The sequence below is a fragment of the Heterodontus francisci genome, chromosome 1 (assembly GCF_036365525.1).
Source record: "Heterodontus francisci isolate sHetFra1 chromosome 1, sHetFra1.hap1, whole genome shotgun sequence".
Classification (NCBI taxonomy): Eukaryota; Metazoa; Chordata; class Chondrichthyes; order Heterodontiformes; family Heterodontidae; genus Heterodontus; species Heterodontus francisci.
The window spans coordinates 50,867,982-50,890,648 of record NC_090371.1 but is presented as its reverse complement, the minus strand read 5'-3'; the positions used below and the strand labels follow the sequence as shown (position 1 = coordinate 50,890,648).

Below are 22,667 nucleotides of genomic sequence, written 5' to 3'. Positions count from 1 at the left end.
GTCTGTGTGGGTACAGATTTCACGTAAGGATGAACAGACTGGGTCTCTTTTCTCTTGAGAAAAGGTTGAGGGCTAACCTAATAAAGATCTTTAAAATTATGAAATGTTTTGATAGAGTGGATAGAGAGAGAATGTTTCGTGTTGTGAGAAGAACATAACTAGAGGCCATCAATATAAGATAGTCACCAAGCAAACCAATAGGGAATTCAGAAGAAACTTCTTCACCCAAAGAGTGATGAGAATGTGGAACTTGCTACTACAGGGAGTGGTTGAAGCAAATAGTATAGAAGTATTAAAGGAGAAGCTAGACAAGCATATGAGAGAGGAGGGAATTGAGGGTTACAATGATAGATTTAGATGAGGAAAGTGAGAGGAGACTCGAGTGGAGCATAAACACTGGCATAGACTGGTTGGGTCAAATGGTCTGTTTCCATGCTGTATATCCTATGTGTATAATCGTATGTATGCCCAATGACTTCCTCAGTTGCCAGTGTAAATGTGACACTAATATATATTTTCTGGAATGCACAATGGAAACACATCTCTGCAGGTAGGTTTCATGCAATGAACCTGGTCAGAATCAGTCATAAAATAAGGAGCTGGTAGGTTGAAGGCTCTATCTATGCCTTTCCACTTCCTGCAGCTCCATGGCTTGTCATTCATTATGCCAGCTGTACATTAAAAAACAAGGTCTTTGATTTGATTTGATTTAGAGATACAGCACTGAAACAGGCCCTTCGGCCCACCGAGTCTGTGCCGACCATTAACCACCCATTTATACTAATCCTACACTAATCCCAACCACATCCTCACCTGTCCCTATATTCCCCTACCACCTACCTAAACTAGGGGCAATTTATAATGGCCAATTTACCTATCAACCTGCAAGTCTTGGCTGTGGGAGGAAACCGGAGCACCCGGAGGAAACCCACGCAGACACAGGGAGAACTTGCAAACTCCACACAGGCAGTACCCAGAATTGATATGTGCAGTACATTCACAAGCAGAACAAAAAGGGGCAACAAAGCTTCCCCAGTCATTCAGGGCATCAGGAGCAGCGTTAAACAGCAACTACATCATTAATAGGACAATGATTTTTTGTCGGATTATATTGTTTATACTGTCTGATCGGGAAGTGTAAAATAAACAACCTAAAATAAAAACAGAAAGTGCTGGAAATTCTCAGCAGGTCAGGCAGCATCTGTGGAGAGAGAAGTGGAGTTAACATTTCAGGTCTGTGACCATTCATCAGAGTTCTTAAAGATCCTTAAGGGTCCCTAACTTTGCCAAAAATACTTCATTGTATATGGAGTCGGGAGGTGCAGGAATGCACCAGGGGCTGCTGCTGGCTGTCATTTTTGTAGGATTGGAGTAACATATGAGCCAGATCAGATCAGGATGATAGGTTTGTTTCCATAATTTGTCTTGCATGGCAGCGCAAAATGGTTGCTATCACATCTTCCAACAGTTGACTTAAATGGAACTGAATATCAGGCGGGTTAGATAACAGCCTTGAGTTATCACCCAAACTAAAATTCTATCCCTCAGTTTTAATGACAATCCAACAGCTTCATGGTCACTCTTATTAATACCTTTACTAGATTTTTAAAACTGAATTCAAATTCTCAGACTGGCATGGAGGCATTTGAACTCATCGGCGCCTGGATTGGTAGTGTAAGATTTCTTTTCTCTCTCATTCAGAATACAAAAGGTCAAGGATCAAGCAAGACACAGTAGTTATTTTCTAACAATAAAGAATTTAAATGGACATACAGACACAACAATTTTCATCAGAAATAAAGAATTAGCTTCTCATACAACCTTTTTCTAGCGAGTGCAGCTCCAGACAAATAACTAATCAAGTTGTTTGCTCTTACGAGACTCTCCTATGCCATCTTGTGCTGACATTGCATGTGGTTCTCTTGAAAACCCTTGTGGAATGAACTGTTCTAGATATTTTTCTCTTCAAATTCTGCTGTTTGAGCATCGCACCAAATATGGGTTGTTTTGGAACTCTAATAGTACATAATTTCTTATCATTTATTTCAGAAAAATTAGTTTGTATCAGTATAGCATTCCCACTACTCCACCTGTGACCGATTTCTGTATATATTTTAGGGAGCAGTGTGAGGAGCTGCAAACAAAGCTATCTCATCAGCGAGAGCTAGAGTTGGTAAAGGATAGGCAGGCACAAATAGAGTTCAACAAGAAGCTGCAGAATCAACAGAAGGAAGAGGAGCAGATTTTTGATGAATTGTGGGAGAAGGATCGGCTTGCCAAAGAGGAGAGGGCAGAAAAAGAAATGAAAGAGCAAAGTGAGAAACAGCAAGAAGCACTGGCTGGTCTACAGGAACAAATGGCAGAAGCTAACGCTAAACGCTTGGATCAGAAGCGGCTGAAACAAGAAGAGGCACAGTTGATGGTAAGAAAAGAATATAAAATGATTGAGCAGACTTGCATATTATTTTCCCTTTTTTTGGTCTTGTTCTCAGCGCAACTACCTGAGATGCTGCCTACAGTTCTCTAATTTACATTTTTTGTTCTCCATGTCAATTTTTTCTCCCCGTTTCCGAAAGATGGTGGTCCAGAAATTCGGTTTGGGCATGTGGGGTTTGCAGGGTACAATCCTTGCACCTGAATGATGAAGCCCATCATATTGAAGACCTTTGCAGACAAATTCTTACTGACTCCTTGCTTGATACCTTGGTAGTCATTATTCAAGTGTCCGCCTTTGGCAGGCTATTTGACTATTTCAGAAGTGGAAACCATGACCAGTTTTCCCCTCCCTAACCCAAACTTGATGAAGATAAATATACCGCCACATGGTAGATCAGCCATTGAACCTGGGATCTTCAGGATCTGTATGGTCTTGCTACTCACCGGGTAAACTTACTGATCCTTTGGAGAAGCATCTTTTTATTATTTAATATCCTGTGCCCAGAGGAGGATTTTTATTTATATTTACTTTAAATTTTTAGAACCTCTTTCCTTCCATCCATCAAGGAAGTGAATATGATTCAGCCTTTTAGGTATAGGAAGTAGACTGGCACCAACAAGGAGCATTTCCACGAACACTAATTATGTAGAATTGTATAGAATTTACAGTGCAGAAACGGGCCAGTGGGCCCAACTGGTCTATGCTTGTATTTAAGCTCCACATGAACTTCCTCACACTTTGATCCTTGGTCAAGTCATTGGGAGGTTCACACAACTGCTGTGAGAAAGAGATGCACTTCAGTACTGAGAAGAGACTGCTTGTAAGAGATTTTAATCTCTTTCCAACTACAAGGCAGCTAAACTCTGACTCTCAGAGAAGCCTGAATGTAACTGTCACTTGAAAGTGGAATTTTAAATGCTGGTTTCCTGAAACTGTAGTCCAAAGTCTATATTTTCCAATATTGTTGCAGTCTAGATTGGAATAGTGAATGACAAATTTTAGATAGAAGTACATTATTTCCAGCCACTTATCTGAGATTGGTTCATTTGCATAACTTCAGGTGCCAGTTTTGTTGGTGCATGGAGCACAGTATTGGTGAGAATGGAACATTGTGTGTAAGTGAACTTAATGGGGAAGGGCAACTAAAGGGAAATGTCAGAATGGGGATAGTGACCATAACGCTGTAAGATTTAAGGTTGTTATGGAAAAGGACATAGAGGGACCAGAAATAAGAGTACTGAATTGGGGGAAGGCAGATTTCAATATGATAACACAGGATCTGGCCAAAGTGAACTAGGAGCAGCTTCTTACAGGAAAGTCTACATCAGACGAGTGGGAATCATTTAGAAGGGAAATTGTGAGGGTTCAGGTGCAGCATGTTCCTGTAAAGGTGAAGAGTAGGACCAACAGGTCAAGGGAACCCTGGATGTCAAGGGATATAGAGGATTGGATAAGGGGAAAAAAAAGTGGCATATGGCAGATTCAGAGTGCTGAAAACAGCGGAGGCCCTAGAGGAGTATAGAAAGTGTAGGGGAGTACTTGAAAAATTAGGAGAGCGAAGAGGGGGCATGATAAATCACTGGCAGACAAGATAAAGGAAAATCCCAAGGCGTTTTATAAGCTGTTAGGGGCAAGAGGATAACCAGGGAAAAAGTGGGGCCCATTAGGGATCATAGAGGCAATCTGTGTGTGGAGCCGGAGGACATAGGGGAGGTTTTGAATGATTACTTTTCATCTGTGTTCATTATGGAGAGGAATGATGTAGGTGTAGTGATCAGGGAAAGAGAGTGTGATATACTTGATCAAATTAGCATTGAAAAGGAGGAAGTATTAGCTGTTTTAGCAGGTTTGAAGGTGGATAAATCCCCAGGCCCAGATGAGATGTATCCCAGGCTGCTATGTGAGGCAAGGGAGGAGATAGCGGGGGCTCTGACACAAATTTTCAGATCCTCTCTGGCCATAGGAGAGGTACCAATGGATTGGAGGACAGCGAATGTGGTACCATTATTTAAGAAAGGTAGCAGGGATTAACCAGGTAATTACAGGCCGGTAAGTCTAACATCAGTGGTAGGGAAATTATTGGAAAAAATTCTGAGAGACAGGATTAATCTCCAGTTGGAGAGGCAGGGATTAATCAGGGATAGTCAGCATGGCTCTGTCAGGGGGAGATTGTGTCTAACAAATTTGATTGAATTTTTCGAGGAGGTGACTAGAAGTGTAGATGAGGGTAAAGCAGTTGATGTAGTCTACATGGACTTTAGTAAGGCGATAAGGTCCCGCATGGGAGATTGGCTAAGAAAGTAAAGGCCCATGGGATCTAGGGTAATTTGGCAAATTGGATTCAAAATTGGCTTAGTGGCAGGAAGCAGAGGGTGATGGTAGAGGGTTGTTTTTGCGATTGGGAGCCTGTGACCAGTGGTGTACCGCAGGGATCAGTGCTGGGACCCTTACTGTTTGTAGTGTACATTAATGATTTAGACGTGAATATAAGAGGTATGATCAGTAAGTTCGCAGATGACACGAAAATTGGTGTCGTAAATAGTGAGGAGGAAAGCCTTAGACTACAGGACGATATAGATGGGCTGGTAAGATGGGCAGAGCAGTGGCAATTGGAGTTTAATCCTGCGAAGTGTGAGTGATGCACTTTGGGAGGTCTAACAAAGCAATGGAATATACAATGGATGGTAGGACCCTAGGGAGGACAGAGGATCAGCGGGACCTTGGGGTGCTTGTCCATAGATCACTGAAGACAGCAGCACAGGTAGATAAGGTGGGTAGGAAGGCATACGGGATACTTGCCTTTATTAGCCGAGGCATAGAATATAAGAGTAGGGGGGTTATGATGGAGCTGTATAAAACGCTGGTTAGGCCACAGTTGGAGTACTGTGTACAGTTCTGGTCGCCACACTGTAGGAAGGATGTGATTGCTATGGAGAGTGTGCAGAGGAGATTCACCAGGATGTTGCCTGGGCTGGAGCATTTCAGTTATGAAGACCGACTAGATAGACTGGGGTTGTTTTCCTTAGAGCGGAGAAGGCTGAGGGGGAACCTGATTGAGGTATACAAAATTATGAGGGGCACTGATAGGATAGAGAGGAAGAAACTTTTTCCCTTAGCGGAGAAGTCAATAACTAGGGGGCATAGATTTAAAGTAAGGGGCAGGAGGTTTAGAGGGGAGTTGAGGAGGAATTTTTTCACCCAGAGGGTGGTTGGAATCTGGAACACACTGCCTGAAGGAGTGTTAGAGGCAGGAACACTCACGACATTCAAGAAATATTTAGATGAGCACTTGAAACGCCATAACATACAAGGCTACGGGCCATGTGCGGGGAAATGGGATTAGTTAGGACAGGTGCTTGATGGTCGGCATAGGCTCGTTGGGCTGAAGGGCCTGTTTCTGTGCTGTAAAACTCTATGACTCTAATATGGGACAAAAATTCTGAAATCCTTTGGAAAGGTGCAGTAGGTATCTTAGCCCATTAGCCATGGTTGAAGAGAGAAAGAACAGCTAATGTTAATGGTAAGTGAAATCCAGCTACATGCATGAGGCTGCAGGGAAGTGTAGCACAGCTACACCCAATTTCCAGTTTTGATGGCTGCTAAAGTGGAGGTAGTGCTGCATGTGGTGAGGAAGCCTGTCTTCTGTACACAATTCCATTCCAACAGGTTATCACTGCAGTCTGTCTGCAAGGAGGTGGAGTCATGTTTTGGGGAGGAGCTGACCAGTAGTTTCAGTAGTCATGCCAGCTCCATGGTTTGTGGTAGCTGTAGATATTCTTACAGGAGACAATGCAGTTCTGTATCTGACTCTCTGCTGACCCAGACCCTGTGAAGATAGTTGCGTACAGTTATTGCAAGGCTTGTTTATCAGACCTGGAGAAAGTTTGGTAGCTTTTTGCTAGTGCGACCAGAATGTAACACTGAAAGCATAGCATATTGTGATTCTTCCAAGGAAGCATCCAATTTTACTACTAGTCAGGCAGTCACGTCTTAGTGGTACCATTGGAACTACTGGCCCAGCTTACTTTAGAAAGAGGAGCTGCTATATGCAGTAATCATCTGCCAAAGCAAAGATGACCCCCTCTGTCTTTACATGCAACATGGAGATACCAGAGGGTGTGCACAGCAATATCTTTGTGCAGCCTTAAATGCCTGGTAACTCTTCATTGTTCCTCCTTTTCTTCCGAACATAGGACTATTCCCATTAGTGCCAGTAATGGTGCTGGGACAAAAATGAATAATTTTATAACAATTGGCACAAGAGAGAACATAAGGCACGGTAGAAGAAAATAAAAAATAGCTCAAATACACAATAGTATTTTTTTTTTTCAAATCCTTCCATATATTTTCCAACTCTGAAGGTTTATTTCACATGGTTGTAATTTATATTTGATATCCTGCATGTCAGAGCAGTGGAAAATGACATGCAGGATATCCCTGCCCCCAAATATGTAAATGAAGTGCTCACACTTTTGAGGTGGACACTTCTAGCTTCTCTGATCCATGTCACCAGAAATATAGTGTGGTGCAACGATTATAGTTTCAGCAGAACAGACTCATGTCCATATTTGTTTTCAGCTGCTTTATTTATACCAGTTGAACATGTTGTTGAATCTGGGCTCACCAATCTACTGGTAAACAGACCAAACAACTTTCATAGAGTGTGAAATTCATGTTATTTTATTTGCTTCTTCAAGGTATCATTGTGGAATAAAGGCTGTTAATGATTTTCTTCTAGAAGAATAAATAAACTTACAATAAAGGGTAATTTCTAAAATAATGTCCCTTAAAATGTGCAGGCTCTGCAGTTTCGGCATTAATGCCTGCAATGTGCCTACTAGTGCCCTCCAGCTGGTGTTTACAGTGTTAGTGTGAAAGTTTCCCACCTCGAAGACCCATGCATTCCTCCCCAACTCTCCACAATCCTAAAGGTTATCTAAAAAGGCACCTTGGGGGTCCAGGGTGCTTCCCTAGCTTGTGCTGGCCACTTCCTCTCTTGGCATACTGGCCTCCGATCGTATGTTGAGTTTCTTATGGGCAAGGAAATGGGAACTCCTAGTGTTGGAAATCCCTGCCCCAGACCCATTCACCCTGACATGGTTTGCCTTGTAATGGGAAGGCAGAGGCTCCCCACCTTGCAAGGCTGACTGGGACTTCCAAAATAAAAATTGACCTGGTGTATCCAGATCCTGGACTTTTTCCATTCTGTTCCATTAAAGTTATAGTGGAAAGCTACTAAACCAGAGATGAGGGAATTTGGAATTGTTGTGGACAGATAGAAAGGGATGTGGGTGGTTCACTTACCGATTGACCGCAATCGTGTTTTGTTAAAATGATGAGTTAGTCCCTGAGTACTTTTTAGGGTCAAATAAACAGACAAATTTTCTCGTAGGTTAAAAAAAAACGATTTATTTTTACACAATTTGCGCTGTGGTTAGCACCGCAGCCTCACAGCTCCAGGGACCCGGGTTCAATTCTGGGTACTGCCTGTGTGGAGTTTGCAAGTTCTCCCTGTGTCTGCGTGGATTTCCTCCGGGTGTTCCGGTTTCCTCCCACATGCCAAAGACTTGCAGGTTAATAGGTAAATTGGCCATTATAAATTGCCCCGAGTATAGGTAGGTGGTAGGGAAATATCGGGACAGATGGGGATGTGATAGGAATATGGAATTAGAGTAGGATTAGTATAAATGGGTGGTTGATGGTCGGCACAGACTCGGTGGGCCGAAGGGCCTGTTTCAGTGCTGTATCTCTAAATAAAAAAATAAAAAATATAACAATTCCCGAAATGGTTGCAACCTCACCCATGCACACATACACGAGAATAGAGAGAGAGAAAAAGGGTAACTGGTTTAAAGTTCAAAGTGAGATAGGTGTTTGTGATTTACGGTATACCTGTTAAATTTTCTCAGGAGGACAGACGCTTTTGAAGGTGCAGGCCTGGGTGTTTGTCGTCTTGAACTTGTTGAGGTGTTGTAGTTGAGGTGGTTAAAACTTCAGACTGGAGATAGTGGTCGCTTTAAGTTCTCTGCTGCAGCAGGTTGAAGTGTAGAATTAGCAGCAGGGCTTCTTCCTTGCTTGGCTGAATCTCTTTCACAGTCTGTGGCAGGACTGCTTTCTGAAGGTGTTGGCTTGATCTCCCCCTCTCTCTCCAGAGGATTACCTTTTAAGGTAAAAATTAATCACAGAGTTACTGTTAGGAGACACATGGCTCGCTCCCCTGGTGTGACCACACAATGGACCAGGATGTGAAGACCATGGCTATCGATTGATGTCTGAAGGGGGACCCTTCTGTTAACACGGTGCTATTTCACACCTATTCAATTTTGGTTTATGCTTCAGTCCGTTGGTCTGCAGAATCCTTTGTTAGCTCATTGATGTTGATGAAAGTCATGAATGCAATAGTGCTCTTTTCATTTTCAAAGGGTTCCCCCCAGAGCTATTTCAAATGTAGTTCATGAATTCCATTCTAATAGACAGATTTGTTGATTTCCAGTACAGGAGGGGGTCAGGTGCTACTGCTATTCCATCTTGACAGAGGTACAAGTGGCCATGTTCTTGTGGTTTTGTTTAACAGTTGATTTTTTTAAAGAATTCATAATTCTTCCATTTCATAGGAAACATAGGAAATAGGAGCAGGAGTAGGCTATTCAGCCTGCTCCGCCATTCAAACAGATCATGGCTGTTCATCGACCTCAATGCCATTTTTCCCCACTATCCCCATATCCCTTGATGTCATTTCATTGTGTATTTTAGCTCCTTCTGTGCATGACAGCATCAATGTCTTTAAATTTTTTAAGTCTCTTAAAAGTGTCCAGAAGCAAAGAAACTATTAGAGCTTAGTCATCTGTTTTATTGGTGCTATACATTTGTCACAGAAAGAAAAACAATGTCTTTCCAAGTTGGAAGATGAACGGCTTGCAAGGGAAAAGGCACAGAAACAGAAGGAATTCCGTGATAGTTTGAACAAATCAATGGCGCTGAAAGCAAAACGATTAGTGAACGAGCAGGAGGAGGAGCGCGCACTTGATACAAAGATAAAGGAGCAAGCACTGAAGGAAAGTGCTGATGATGTCAAGGAACAATTGCAGAAAAAGGTAACTGAGCTGATTCATCTTGTACTACAATATATAGAAAGTTTGCATGTCTATCGTAATTTATCATGTCTTTGGGACACTCAAAGTGCTTCACAACCGATTAATTATTTATTGGATAAATACAGTCACTGTTTTAAAGTAAGCAACTGCAGCAACCAATTTATGCACAGCAAGTTTCCATAAACAGCAGTGGGATGAATAACCAGTTCATCTGTTTTTTTTATGGTATTGCAGAGAGAGTAGTACTGGCCAGGATATCAGGAGAAGATTGCATAGACTAGGGTTAATTTATTTGGAACAGAGGAGGCTGAGGGGAGATTTAATTGAGATTTATAAAATTATGAGGGGCCGAGATAGAGTGGATAGGAAGGATTATTTCCATTAGCTGACAGCCAACAACCAGGGACCATGGATTTAAAGTAATTGGTAGAAGGATTAGAGGGGAGTTGAGGAGTAATTTTTCCTGGGGTCTGGAACTCACTGCCTGACAGGGTGTTAGAGGCAAAAACCCTCATTGCATTGAAAAACACTTGAATATGCACGTGAGGTGCTGTAACCCTACAGGGCTACAGACCAAGAGCTGGATGGTGGGATTAGACTGGATAGCTATTTTTTCGGCCTGTGCAGACACGATGGGCTGAATGGCCTCCTCCTTTGCTGTAAATCTTTTGAAGTTTTTATGTTTTAACTTCCTGTGTCATGGAATCTTTACAAAGAACAGTACAGCACAGGAACAGGCCATTCCGCCCTCCAAGCCTGCGCCGATCTTGATGCCTGCCGAAACTAAAGGCTTCTGCACTTCCGGGGACTGTATCCCTCTATTCCCATCCTATTCACGTATTTGTCAAGATGCCTCTTAAACATCGTTATCGTACCTGCTTCCACCACCTCCCCCGGCAGCAAGTTCCAGGCACTCACCACCCTCTGTGTAAAGAACTTGCCTCGCACATCCCCTCTAAACTTTGCCCCTCTCACCTTAAACCTATGTCCCCTAGTAACTGACTCTTCCACCATGGGAAAAAGCTTCTGACTATCCACTCTGTCCATGCCGCTCATAACTTTGTAAACCTCTATCATGTCGCCCCTCCACCTCCGTCGTTCCAGTGAAAACAATCCGAGTTTATCCAACCTCTCCTCATAGCTAATGCCCTCCAGACAAGGCAACATCCTGGTAAACCTCTTCTGTACCCTCTCCAAAGCCTCCACGTCCTTCTGGTAGTGTGGCGACCAGAATTGCACGCAATATTCTAAGTGTGGCCTAACTAAAGTTCTGTACAGCTGCAGCATGACTTGCCAATTTTTATACTCTGTGCCCCGACCGATGAAGGCAAGCATGCCGTATGCCTTCTTGACTACCTTATCCACCTGCGTTGCCACTTTCAGTGACCTGTGGACCTGTACGCCCAGTTCTCTCTGCCTGTCAATACTCCTAAGGGTTCTGCCATTTACTGTATACTTCCCACCTGCATTAGACCTTCCAAAATGCATTACCTCACATTTGTCCGGATTAAACTCCATCTGCCATTTCTCCGCCCAAGTCTCCAACCGATCTGTATCCTCTGACAATCCTCATCACTATCCGCAACTCCACCAACCTTTGTGTCGTCCGCAAACTTACGAATCAGACCAGCTACATTTTCCTCCAAATCATTTATATATACTACAAAGAGCAAAGGTCCCAGCACTGATCCCTGCGGAACACCACTAGTCACATCCCTCCATTCAGAAAAGCACCCTTCCACTGATGCCCTCTGTCTTCCATGACTGAGCCAGTTCTGTATCCATCTTGCCAGCTCACCTCTGATCCCGTGTGACTTCACCTTTTGTACCAGTCTGCCATGAGGGACCTTGTCAAAGGCTTTACTGAAGTCCATGTAGACAACATCCACTGCCCTTCCTTCATCAATCATCTTTGTCACTTCCTCAAAAAACTCAATCAAATTAGTGAGACACAACCTCCCCTTCACAAAACCATGCTGCCTCTCGCTAATAAGTTTGTTTGTTTCCAAATGGGAGTAAATCCTGTTCCGAAGAATCCTCTCTAATAATTTCCCTACCACTGACGTAAGGCTCACCAGCCTATAATTTCCTGGATTATCCTTGCTACCCTTCTTAAACAAAGGAACAACATTGGCTATTCTGCAGTCCTCTGAGACCTCACCTGTAGCCAATGAGGATGCAAAGATTTCTGTCAAGGCCCCAGCAATTTCTTCCCTTGACTCCCTCAGTATTCTGGGGTAGATCCCATCAGGCCCTGGGGACTCAGCTAAATGCTTTGCAAGACACCCAACACCTCCTCCTTTTTGATAATGAGATGACTGAGACTATCTACACTCCCTTCCCTAGGCTCATCATCCACCAAGTCCTTCTCTTTGGTGAATACTGATGCAAAGTACTCATTTAGTACCTCACCCATTTCCTCTGGCTCCACACATAGATTCCCTTCTCTGTCCTTGAGTGGGCCAACCCTTTCCCTGGTTACCCTCTTGCTCTTTATGTACGTATAGAAAGCCTTGGGATTATCCTTAATCCTGTTTGCCAATGACTTTTCATGACCCCTTTTAGCCCTCCTTACTCCTTGCTTAAGTTCCTTCCCACTGTCTTTATATTCCTCAAGGGATTCATCTGTTCCTAGCCTTCCAGCCCTTACGAATGCTTCCTTTTACTTTTTGACTCGGCTCACAATATCCCGCGTTATCCAAGGTTCCCGAAACTTGCCAAACTTATCATTCTTCCTCACAGGAACATGCTGGTCCTGGATTCTAATCAACTGACGTTTGAAAGACTCCCACATGTCAGATGTTGATTTACCCTCAAACAGCCACCCCCAATCTAAATTCTTCAGTTCCTGCCTAATATTGTTATAATTAACCTTCCCCCAATTTAGCACCTTCACCCGAGGACTTCTCTTATCCTTATCCACAAGTACCTTAAAACTTATGGAATTATGGTCACTGTTCCCGACTTGCTCCCCTACTGAAACTTCGACCACCTGGCCAGGCTCATTCCCCAATACCAGGTCCAGTATGGCCCCATCCCTAGTTGGACTATCTACATATTGTTTCAAGAAGCCCTCCTGGATGCTCCTTACAAATTCCGCCCCATCAAAGCCCCTAGCACTAAGTGAGTCCCAGTCAATATAGGGGAAGTTAAAATCACCCACCACTCCAACCCTGTTACCTTTACATCTTTCCAAAATCTGTCTACATATCTGCTCCTCTACCTCCCGCTGGCTGTTGGGAGGCCTGTAGAAAACCCCCAACATCGTGACTGCACCCTTCCTATTCCTGAGCTCCACCCATATTGCCTCGCTGCACGACCCCTCCGAGGTGTCCTCCCGCAGTACAGCTGTGATATTCTCCTTAACAAGTAATGCAACTCCCCCACCCCTTTTACATCCCCCTCTGTCCCGCCTGAAGCTTCTAAATCCTGGAACATTTAGCTGCCAATCCTGTCCTTCCCTCAACCAAGTCTCTGTAATAGCAACAACATCATAGTTCCAAGTACTAATCCAAGCTCTAAGTTCATCTGCCTTACCTGTTATACTTCTCGCATTGAAATAAATGCACTTCAGACCACCAGTCCCGCTGTGCTCCGCAACATCTCCCTGCCTTCTCTTCCCCTTAGTCTTACTGGCCTTGTTTACTCGTTCCCCCTCATTTATTTCACTTGCTGTCCTACTGCTCTGGTTCCCAACCCCTGCCACACTAGTTTAAACCCTCCCGAGTGACGCTAACAAACCTCGCAGCCAGGATATTTGTGCCCCTCCAGTTTAGATGCAACCTGTCCTTCTTGTACAGGTCCCATCTGTCCCTGAAGAGATCCCAATGGTCCAGATATCTGAAACCCTCCCTTCTACACCAGCTGAAGGCTGGTGTTTAGCTGCACTATCTTCCTATTTCTAGCCTGACTGGCACGTGGCACAGGGAGTAATCCAGAGATTACAACTCTCGACGTCCTGTCTTTTAACTTTCTACCTAACTCCCTAAACTCCCCCTGCAGGACCTAGTCACTCTTCCTGCCTATGTCATTGGTGTACCACAACCTCTGGCTGTTCACCCTCCCCCTTCAGAATGCCCCCTGTCTGTTCAGAGACATCCTTGACCCTGGCACCAGGGAGGCAACATACCATCCTGGAGTCTCTTTCACTTCCATAGAAGCGCCTATTTTTGCCCCTGACTATAGAGTCACCTATAACTATTGCTCTTCTGCGCTTTGTCCCTCTCTGCTGAACAACAGTGCCAGCCATGGTGCCACTGCTCTGGCTGCTGCTGTTTTCCCCTGATAGGCCATCCACCCCAACAGTATCCAAAACGGTATACTTGTTAGAGAGGGGGATAGCCACAGGGGATTCCTGCACTGACTGCCTGCCCCTTCTAGCGGTCCCCCATCTATCTGCCTGCACCTTGGGTGTAACCACTTCTCTAAAACTCCTGTCTATGACGCTTTCTGCCACCTGCATGCTCCTAAGTGCATCCAGTTGCCGCTCCAACCGATCCATGCGGTCTGTGAGGAGCTGCAACTGGGTACACTTCCTGCAGATGTTGTCGTCCGGAACGCTGGAAGCATCACGGACCTCCCACATCTCACTTCACTCCTGTAACTGACATTTCTAGCACTAATTAATAAATTAATTTAAGATTAATAAATACTTCTTAAATCCTTATTAAATTGTTATAATAACTATATGGTCCCTCGTGCTAGATTCCTACTATAAATATTAAATGCTATCTAAATACAGTAATCTTCTCCCTCTGGTTTAGTTACTCTACTTATTAATTAGTTAATTAGGGTTTTAATCAATTTTTATCAAAGTTTTATATTCAAATTCAGTAAAAAAAAATTCTCAACCAGCCAATCAGGTCACCGCTTTCTGTGACATCACTTTCAGTTTTTTTTACCAGAGGTAAGTTTTTTATACTTACCGGTTCGGAACTCCGCCCTCCACATCTTCTCCCAGTCAGCTGTGCTCTTTGGAAGCTCTCGGCTCCCTTCACTCTGAGGACAGGGAGGAAATGAAAGGAGCTTCTCGCTCCCTCCTTACTGAACTTCCTCAGTTATCAAACTTCCACTGTAGCACTCTATTGCAACCCAAGTTAGCACTCCAATGCAAACAAAGTCAGCACTGTAAGATGGCTCACTTTTATACTGACTGACTCTAGCCCGCTGAAAACTGGTTTAAGCCACTTCTCTAATTAACAAGGTGCAGCTGCAAGCAGCGCCTGAGTGAACCCTGTTTAAAGCTGGACTAAAACTCACCTTTTCCAACCCTAACAGCAAATGTTAAGTTGATCTGCTAAATAAAAGACAGATTATATTTAAGATCAAATTAACCCTTAATTATCCTCAGTTACCAAACTTCCACTGTAGCACTCTATTGCAACCCAAGTCAGCACTCCAGCGCAAAAAACCTAACTGAAACACTAAAACAAGCAGATGGGAACTTTGAACCTTTCATCTGAAATCTGGCATTGCAGTACTCCCTTAATATTGAGGTATCAATCTAAATTACAGATATCTTCCAACAGAATCAGTTTCATCATGGAGCCTGCCTCTAGCATTCCAAGTTTGTTCCCTTTATATGGTAGAATGGATTTAGCAACATCAGAATATGTGGATGCAGTGGGTTTGTAGATGTCCAATTGCTCAAAAATTATAAGCATGACTTCGAGTTAAATGCACATTCACAATCTTATACATATGCAATCACAATAAAGTTTTCTACAAAATTTTCCTATTCTAGCCACAGAACATCCATAGTCTTGGCAGAATTCCATATAGACCAGGAATGTGAACATTGGATTGCTGGTGTACAGATTAGGTTGGGAGCTCGGCTGTCACTTGTGGCCAGAAACAAAGTAACAGACCTGACAACAAATGATACGAGTAGCATTCATTTACATTTTGCTTGTTTCCCTCATATGCAGTGAAGAAAGACACTTTGTGAGGTGGAACTCCAAGCTCCTGGTTGCACAGAGGGCACATTGCTTATAATATTGACCCATCAACTGTAGCATTGCATACAGGGAATTAAGACTGAGGGCAGCCTTCAGGTGAAGCAGTGTTAGAGAACAGGAATGAATTAGACCTAGATACATAGAGGTAAAACATTTAATAAGATGTTTGGGAAGCAGAAAAGTATAGTTGGCATTTGTCTGTCTCAACAATACAAGCTGTGGAACTAGGAGATGCAAAACTGAAGGGCTACAGTGCCACCAAATAGGAGGATGTTGTAGGGCTTGGAAGTCCCTTGTGGAGTCTCACTTAGGTTTGGAGTCGTATTCTGGACAGAACAGGAATGAGGTTTTTTAAAAATCAAGAGCAAAGAATAAGTAAAATGCAAAAATATAAATGTGCAAAAGGTAGTGTCTGCAGGCCTCAGGTCTACAACACGGTTGTAATTAAGTCATGACAAGTTTACAGAGGCAGTTTCTGTTACAAGTTCAGACGTAGAAATAATGGGAAAATAACAACATCTCTCCCAGTCTTTACAGGTTCAAATAAACTGAATCCACACGAAGATCAACATTGATATTCATGTCAACTTATATTACAGGGTCACCAGCTACGATAGGAATACTCATTGCACACAAATATTTCAGAATAATTTAATTTTCATGCCATATACTAATTATCGTGCTGCTGTGAGCCCTACTGCCTGTCTTAAATGTGCTCTTACTTATTGTAATGTTCCTACAAGGTGCTTCCCCAATGGCTGTAGCATGAGAGGTTGAAGGTTGCTGTGACTCCGATGAGAGGGCTTGAGATGCTCATGGTTAATGAATTGTAACAGCTCGTGCCTGAGAGGACCTGGCTGAGGTTCTATATTACAGATATCTTCCAACAGAATCAGTTTCATCATCGAGCCTGCCTCTAGACGGCAGCAATTTGATGGCTCAGCTTTGTGGCCCAGATGGCTCTCTGGCACCAGCGTGGGTATTTGTTCAAGGATAGTGAGGGTCCAGACATACTGTCATCCTGAGTGATGGCAACATGTTCCCTTCCACTTCCCCTGCTATCGGACTAAGACTCCCACTAATCCGAGGGAAAGCAGACTAGGAGATCCATGATCAATAGAAGCCCTAACCATTTGATTTCCCAGAGAAGATGGCTGAGCCCAGACCCTGCAAAGCCCCAGTGTAAGCATCCCTGAGGAATACTATTACTAGCGACAAAGATTTCTGCAGGGAGAGCCCAGCTGCAGCATTCATTCAGGTAACTACATACTCCATAGTTGCTTGCAGAGTGCCACTGCTATGTACCAGTGTGTAGAAATGTAAGATTTTTATCCATTATGGTTTTATATATAGTGCTGTCTCTAAGCAGATTTCCCTCCAGTAAAAGTACTGTAATATAAATGGGAAACAAGCCTCATAATTTTTTTAAATACACAGATGTCTGTCACAATGTGTGTGATATCAGTGTTAGCAATTAAACACGTTTACTTTTTGTGCCTAACTGAGCACAAAATCATCCCAGGTCAGGTGCAGTGCAGGTTGGTTGCACAGTAAAGCTTTGCCACAAAAATTTTCTTAAATGTTTTAAAAACATGGATAAATAAATGTAAGAGTTCATATTGAACATTATAAGGGTCAGTATGGATTGAAAAAAATCAGCATTGTACAGAACAGGATAGTGCCTGAGCTGCTGAAATCAGCAATGTTATGCCATGGCCAGCAACAGCCAGAATCAAATAATGTAGATTGTAACATTAGACAGATATTCTGGAGCCTTGCTCAGTTAGCTTTTGAAGAGAATGACAGAGATTAATTCTGTAGAACTATTCCTCAGGTCAATAAATAGATTCCATAATGCAGCAAATGTAATTTTTATGCAGAAGGATACTTTCTTTTACCAAGTTTTATTGCATAATGTAATCCAGCTTCAGAATCACAACCTTTCTGCACCAATTATGACCAGCCATCCTTTTAGCTTCTCTGAGTGAGGCAGTTTCTTTTTTTGTATTTATTCTTGGGTTCTGGCAAGGTTCCATTTATTCCGATCCCTAGTTTCTCCAAGAGGATGATGGTGGTCCTTCTTGAAAGTAGCAATTGTTTGTATAATGGAAGGGCTTGCTATGCCTCTCAACAGTCAACTACAGAGTGCGGGCTAGATTCACGTGTAGGCCATACTAGGGACAGGATTTTGTTCTGCCCTTGGAGGCGGGCACGGAGGTGGGGGTGGGGGGCGGCGCCCGGGCCCCCTGCCATTTTGTCCGGGGTGGGGAAGCCCGAGGATGGCCTTCCCACTCCAGGCCAATTGAGACCCTTAAGTGACTAATTAATGGCCACTTTCGGGCCTTTTCCTGCCTTCACCTCAGTTTTGTTGGCCTTCCATTTGCTACATTTTTACATCTACTGATTTGCTGAACTGCTTCCTCAACTTCACCTTTAATGCCCTAGTCCCCAATAAAACCATGACTCTCTCACTCTAGCCATTCCCCAGTATGCCCCTCATCTCCACTCCCTTAAGTCCAAGGGATAATGGCAGATAATTGGTTTAGCCATTCACTGCCAGATTTGGCTGGGCCACATAAAACACTATAGGGTCGCGCTCTCGCCTGCTAAAACTGTTCACTATTCCAAGATAATCCCGGAATCCAAAGATAACCTCTGACTTCTTTTTTCTACTGCAAACCGTCTTCTTAAACCCACCTTCCCTGTCTCCTCCATCTCACCTCCAACAATAAGTGCGAGGATTTCATGGACTGCTTTGTCACCTAGATTGAGACCATCTGATAAACTGCCTCTACCGTTTTCCTCCCTTCCACAAGCTGACCAGGCCAAACTTCCTCTATAGTACCCCCGCTCTCGCCCTGAACTCACATCTTTCTCCAGTTTCTCTCCTAACTCTCCCATGCCCTCTCCCAGCTCATCTTGTCCATGAGACCCACCTCCTGCCCCCTCGAACCTATTCCCACTAAATTTCTGGTCACCCATGCTCCCTTCCTGGTTCCCATGTCATCCACACACAGATATCTCGGAGGGCTGTGGGGCTGGAGGAGAGGCCGTGCAGAGATTTGAAAACAAGGAGGAGAATTCTAAAATTGAGGCATTGCTTGATATTGTTCACAGTTCTCTCTCTTCAGGTACTGCCCCTCGCTCCAAATCTGCCATCGCCATCCCTGTTCTCAAAAAACCAACCCTTGTCCCTCCCGTCCTTGCAACCGTCCTTTCCCCTGACATGTTGTCACCTCCCAAATTCATGCCCATCTTTCCCAGAATTCCATGTTTGATCCCTCCAATCTTATTCCCATCTGTGCAACAGTACTGAAATGGCTATTACCAAAGTCACAAATGACATCCTATATGACTGTGACAGAGGTAAACAATCCCTCTTTGTCCTCTCGACCTGTCAGCAGCCTTTGACACAGGTGATTTCATTTTCCTCCTCCAATGCCTCTCCATTGTTGTCCAGTTGCATGAGACTGCACTCACCTGGTTCCATTCTTATCCATCTAATTGTAGCCAGAATATCGCAACAGCTTCTTTTCCTGCTCCTAACCATTACCTCTGGAATCCTCCAAGGATCTATCCATGGCTCCCTTCTATTTCTCATCTACATGCTGCACCTTTGCAACATTGTCCTAAAACATAGCATCAGTTTTTACATGTATGCTGAGGACACCCAGCTCTATCTCTCTCTTGACTCTTGCACCATTGCTAAATTATCAGACAGCCTCTCCGACATCCAGTACTAGATGAGCAGAAATTTCCTCCAATTAAATATTGGGAAGACTGAAATTTGCCAAATTTCCCAAAAATTGCCATTGGAGAGCAGCGTGCTGGGTCGCTGGCATATTCCCATCTTCAGGCCATTTTCGTTCCGGGCAGAGCGGGGTGGGGAGGGTAACAATGAGATGTGGGGTGGGCACCCAGAACTTCACCCGATGTCAGGGTCTTGATCCCAAAACAAAAGTCCTGCCCAATGTCTTTGGGCCCCATCATAAACTTTGTTCCCTAGCTACCATCCCCCTTCCTGGCAACAGTCTGAGGCTGAACCAGAATATTTGCAACCTTGGTGTCATATTTGAACTTCCGACCACCTATCCGCACCATCACTAAGACCGTCAATTTCCATCTCTGCCATCCCCGTAACATTACCTGTCTCCGCTCATCTGCTACTGAAACCCTTATCCATGCCTTTGTTACCGCTAGACTTGAATATTCCAACGCACTCCTGGCCAGTAAAGCAACACCTCGATTTTAAAATTCTCATCCTTGTTTTCAAATCTCTCCATGGCCTTGCCCCTTCCTATCTCTGTAATCTCCTCCAGCCCCACAGCCCTCTGAGATATCTGTGCTTACCTAATTCTAGCCTCCTGAACATCCATGATTTTAATTGCTCCACCATTGACAGCCTTGCCTTCAGCTGCCTCGGCCCTCATATTGAAATCCTCTCCCTAAACCTCTTCCACCTCTCTACCTCTCTTTCTTCCTTTAAGACACTTCATAAAACCTACCACTTTGACCAAGCTTTTGGCCATCTGTCTTAATATCTCCTTATGTCGCTTACTGTCAAATTTTGTTTGATAATGCTGCTATCAAGCGCCTTGGAATGTTTTATTACATTAAAGGAGCTATATAAATACAAGTTATTGTTGTTGTACTACCTGAGCCTTTACTGCTAGATTGGTAGCATCCTACTCTCTATTGAAGACAGATGCAAAGTACTCAGCCATGCCCTTTGCCTCCCCAGGACGATGGCCTTTGTGGTCAGATGGCAGCTATTCATGATTCTGCCATTCACACTTCCTCTGTACACATCTTTTTTCTTTACTTGTCGCATTACCACTCCCTTTTGTTTTGCACCATCAACCCTTTTGCCATTTAATCTCTCCTGTCTTCCTATCATAGACATTCCCTTTTGTTCTTTATCCCACCCTCACCCACTTTCACTGACTCTGTACTTGCTCAAAACCTGTTACATCTCAAGCTTTTTCCTGGTTCTGTTGAAAGGTCATCGACCTCAAACATTGGGCTGACTTTTCCTGCGAGCGTCAGGAAACCGACCTCAGGACCATTTGTGGGTTCCTAGCCCTCGCATCTTGGCAGCGTGCCTGCTGGTGCTAAGTTTAGGTGAGGCGGCTCCTAACTGGCTGTTCTCCATTTGCCATTCCATTACGTACAGTGGGAGGAACAGGGACATTGGAGACCCAGTGAGAGGGCCCACAGTACTGGCCGGCTGACAGTCCCACTGGGAGAGGTGGGAACGCCTGACGCAGAAGGTGAGCACAAGGGCTCCTCAAAACGGAGGCGCTCTCAAAAGGCTGCAGAAGGTTCTGTACAAAAAGAAGGCCCAGAGCTGTTAGACCCATCATTGTGCAGGGGGAGCCCCTCCACAAGAATTATTTTGGCTGTGGCTGTGGCCATTTCAGCCTTGCAGCTCCATCATAGGGGCATGGACAGCAGACTCTGAAAGCCCTTTGATCTCCAGCTGGTAGGGCGCCTCAAAATTATTGCCGGGCTATGGACTCAGCGGGGGACCCATCCAACGTCAGGAAAGTTCCATCGGTGCGGCAGCCTGCCACTGGGAAACTCAACCAGAGGCGAGACAGCGTCAGTGAGCCATCCCAATGGTGTTTTCCCAGACACCCAACCCCAACGCCACCACCCGCAGCCGCCCCCCCTCTCCCCCCGCCAGCTCCCAGCCTGCAAAGGGCCAGGAAGATTCTATCCATTAACTGTTTCTGTCTCCACAGATGATGCCAGACCTGCTGAGTACATCCAGCATTTTCTGTTTTTATTTCTGATTTCCAGCATCCATAGTATTTTTCTTTAATCCCTTTTAATTTGTGATCAGCTGCACCTGTCCTCTAGCAACTCTTTTACTGTTTATATGTTTATAAAAGACTTTTGGATACCCTTTTATGTTAACTGCTAATCTATAATCATACTCTTTCTTGGCTCCCTTATTCCTTTTTTATTCCTTCTATATGTCATAAGCCTATATCTTTAGTCATTCCAGAAGCTGTGGCTTTGAATACCATTTGTTTCCCCCCTCATGGGAATGTGTTTATTCTCCTCTTTGAACATCTCCTCTTTGAAGGCCTCCGTTTGTTGGTTGCTGTTGTTGGTTCCAATCCAGCTGGGCCAGACCCCTCCCAACTCATTGAAATTAGCCCTCCACCAGTTAGATATTTTTAAGCTTAATTGTTCCTTGTCCTTTTCCATAACTCTTCTGAGCCTGATGATATGTTTACCATCCCTCAAATGCTCTCCTACTTCATTCCCCAGAACTGGATCCAGCACTACTTCTCTCCTAGTTAGGCTGGAAATACTCTGATCAAGAAAGATCTCATACACATTTCAGGAATTCCTCCCCCTCTTTGCCCTTTACAATGTTACAATCCCAGTCTACATTAGGGTAATTGAAGTCCTCAATTGTCACTACTTAATAGTTCTTGCATCTTTCTGTAATTTGCTTAACAAATTTACCCCTATCTCCTTCCCATTATTTGGTGCTCTATAGTGTACTCTGACTGCAGGACCTCAACACTTTTCCTTCCTATGTCATTAGTTCCCATGTGGACCACCAGTTCCAACTTCCCCTAACTCCCTCAAAATATTCCACACCCTCTCAGCGATGTCTTTTATTCTAGCACCAGAACGGCAATACACCATGCGGGACTCAGGTCAGCGGTTGCTGCAATGCTGGTCTATCCTCCCTGACTACAGAATCACCTGTAACAGCCACATTCCTTCACTTTATTGTGCAGTTCTTTTCTCCATGGAGCCATGCTTTGGACTGTCTTTGAGGTCTCACACTCCTGGAGGACTCCTGTACTTTTTTTTATTCTTTCATAGGATGTGAGCGTCACTGGCAAGTCCATCATTTATTACCCATCCCTAATTGCTGTTGACAACTAAGTGGCTTGCTAGGCCATTTCAGAGGGCAGTTAATAGTGGGGAACACAGAAATGGTGGAGACACTAAATTAGTATTTTGCCTCAGTTTTCACGGTGGAGGACACGTGTACCATCTCAATAGTAACAGGTAATGTGGAGGTTATAGAAAGGGAGGAACTTAGAACAATCATAATCACTAGAGAAAAAGTACTGAGCAAACTATTGGGATTGAAGGCAAACAAGTCCCCAGGGCCTGATGGCCTACATCCTAGGGTCTCAAAGGAAGTGG

The 22,667-nt window shown here is 44.0% G+C and overlaps 1 protein-coding gene across 3 annotated transcripts in view; it reads left to right on the top strand.

Annotated features, from left to right (window-relative positions):
* The window catches only part of cfap53 (cilia and flagella associated protein 53), a 103,554-nt gene that overhangs the window by 62,361 nt on the left and 18,526 nt on the right, over positions 1 to 22,667 (top strand). For all 3 annotated transcript variants that reach the window (XM_068047259.1, XM_068047345.1, XM_068047174.1), the window contains 2 exons: positions 2,119 to 2,422; positions 9,313 to 9,531. In XM_068047259.1, the coding sequence (XP_067903360.1) occupies positions 2,119 to 2,422; positions 9,313 to 9,531 (523 nt within the window). The remainder of the gene's footprint in view (positions 1 to 2,118; positions 2,423 to 9,312; positions 9,532 to 22,667) is intronic.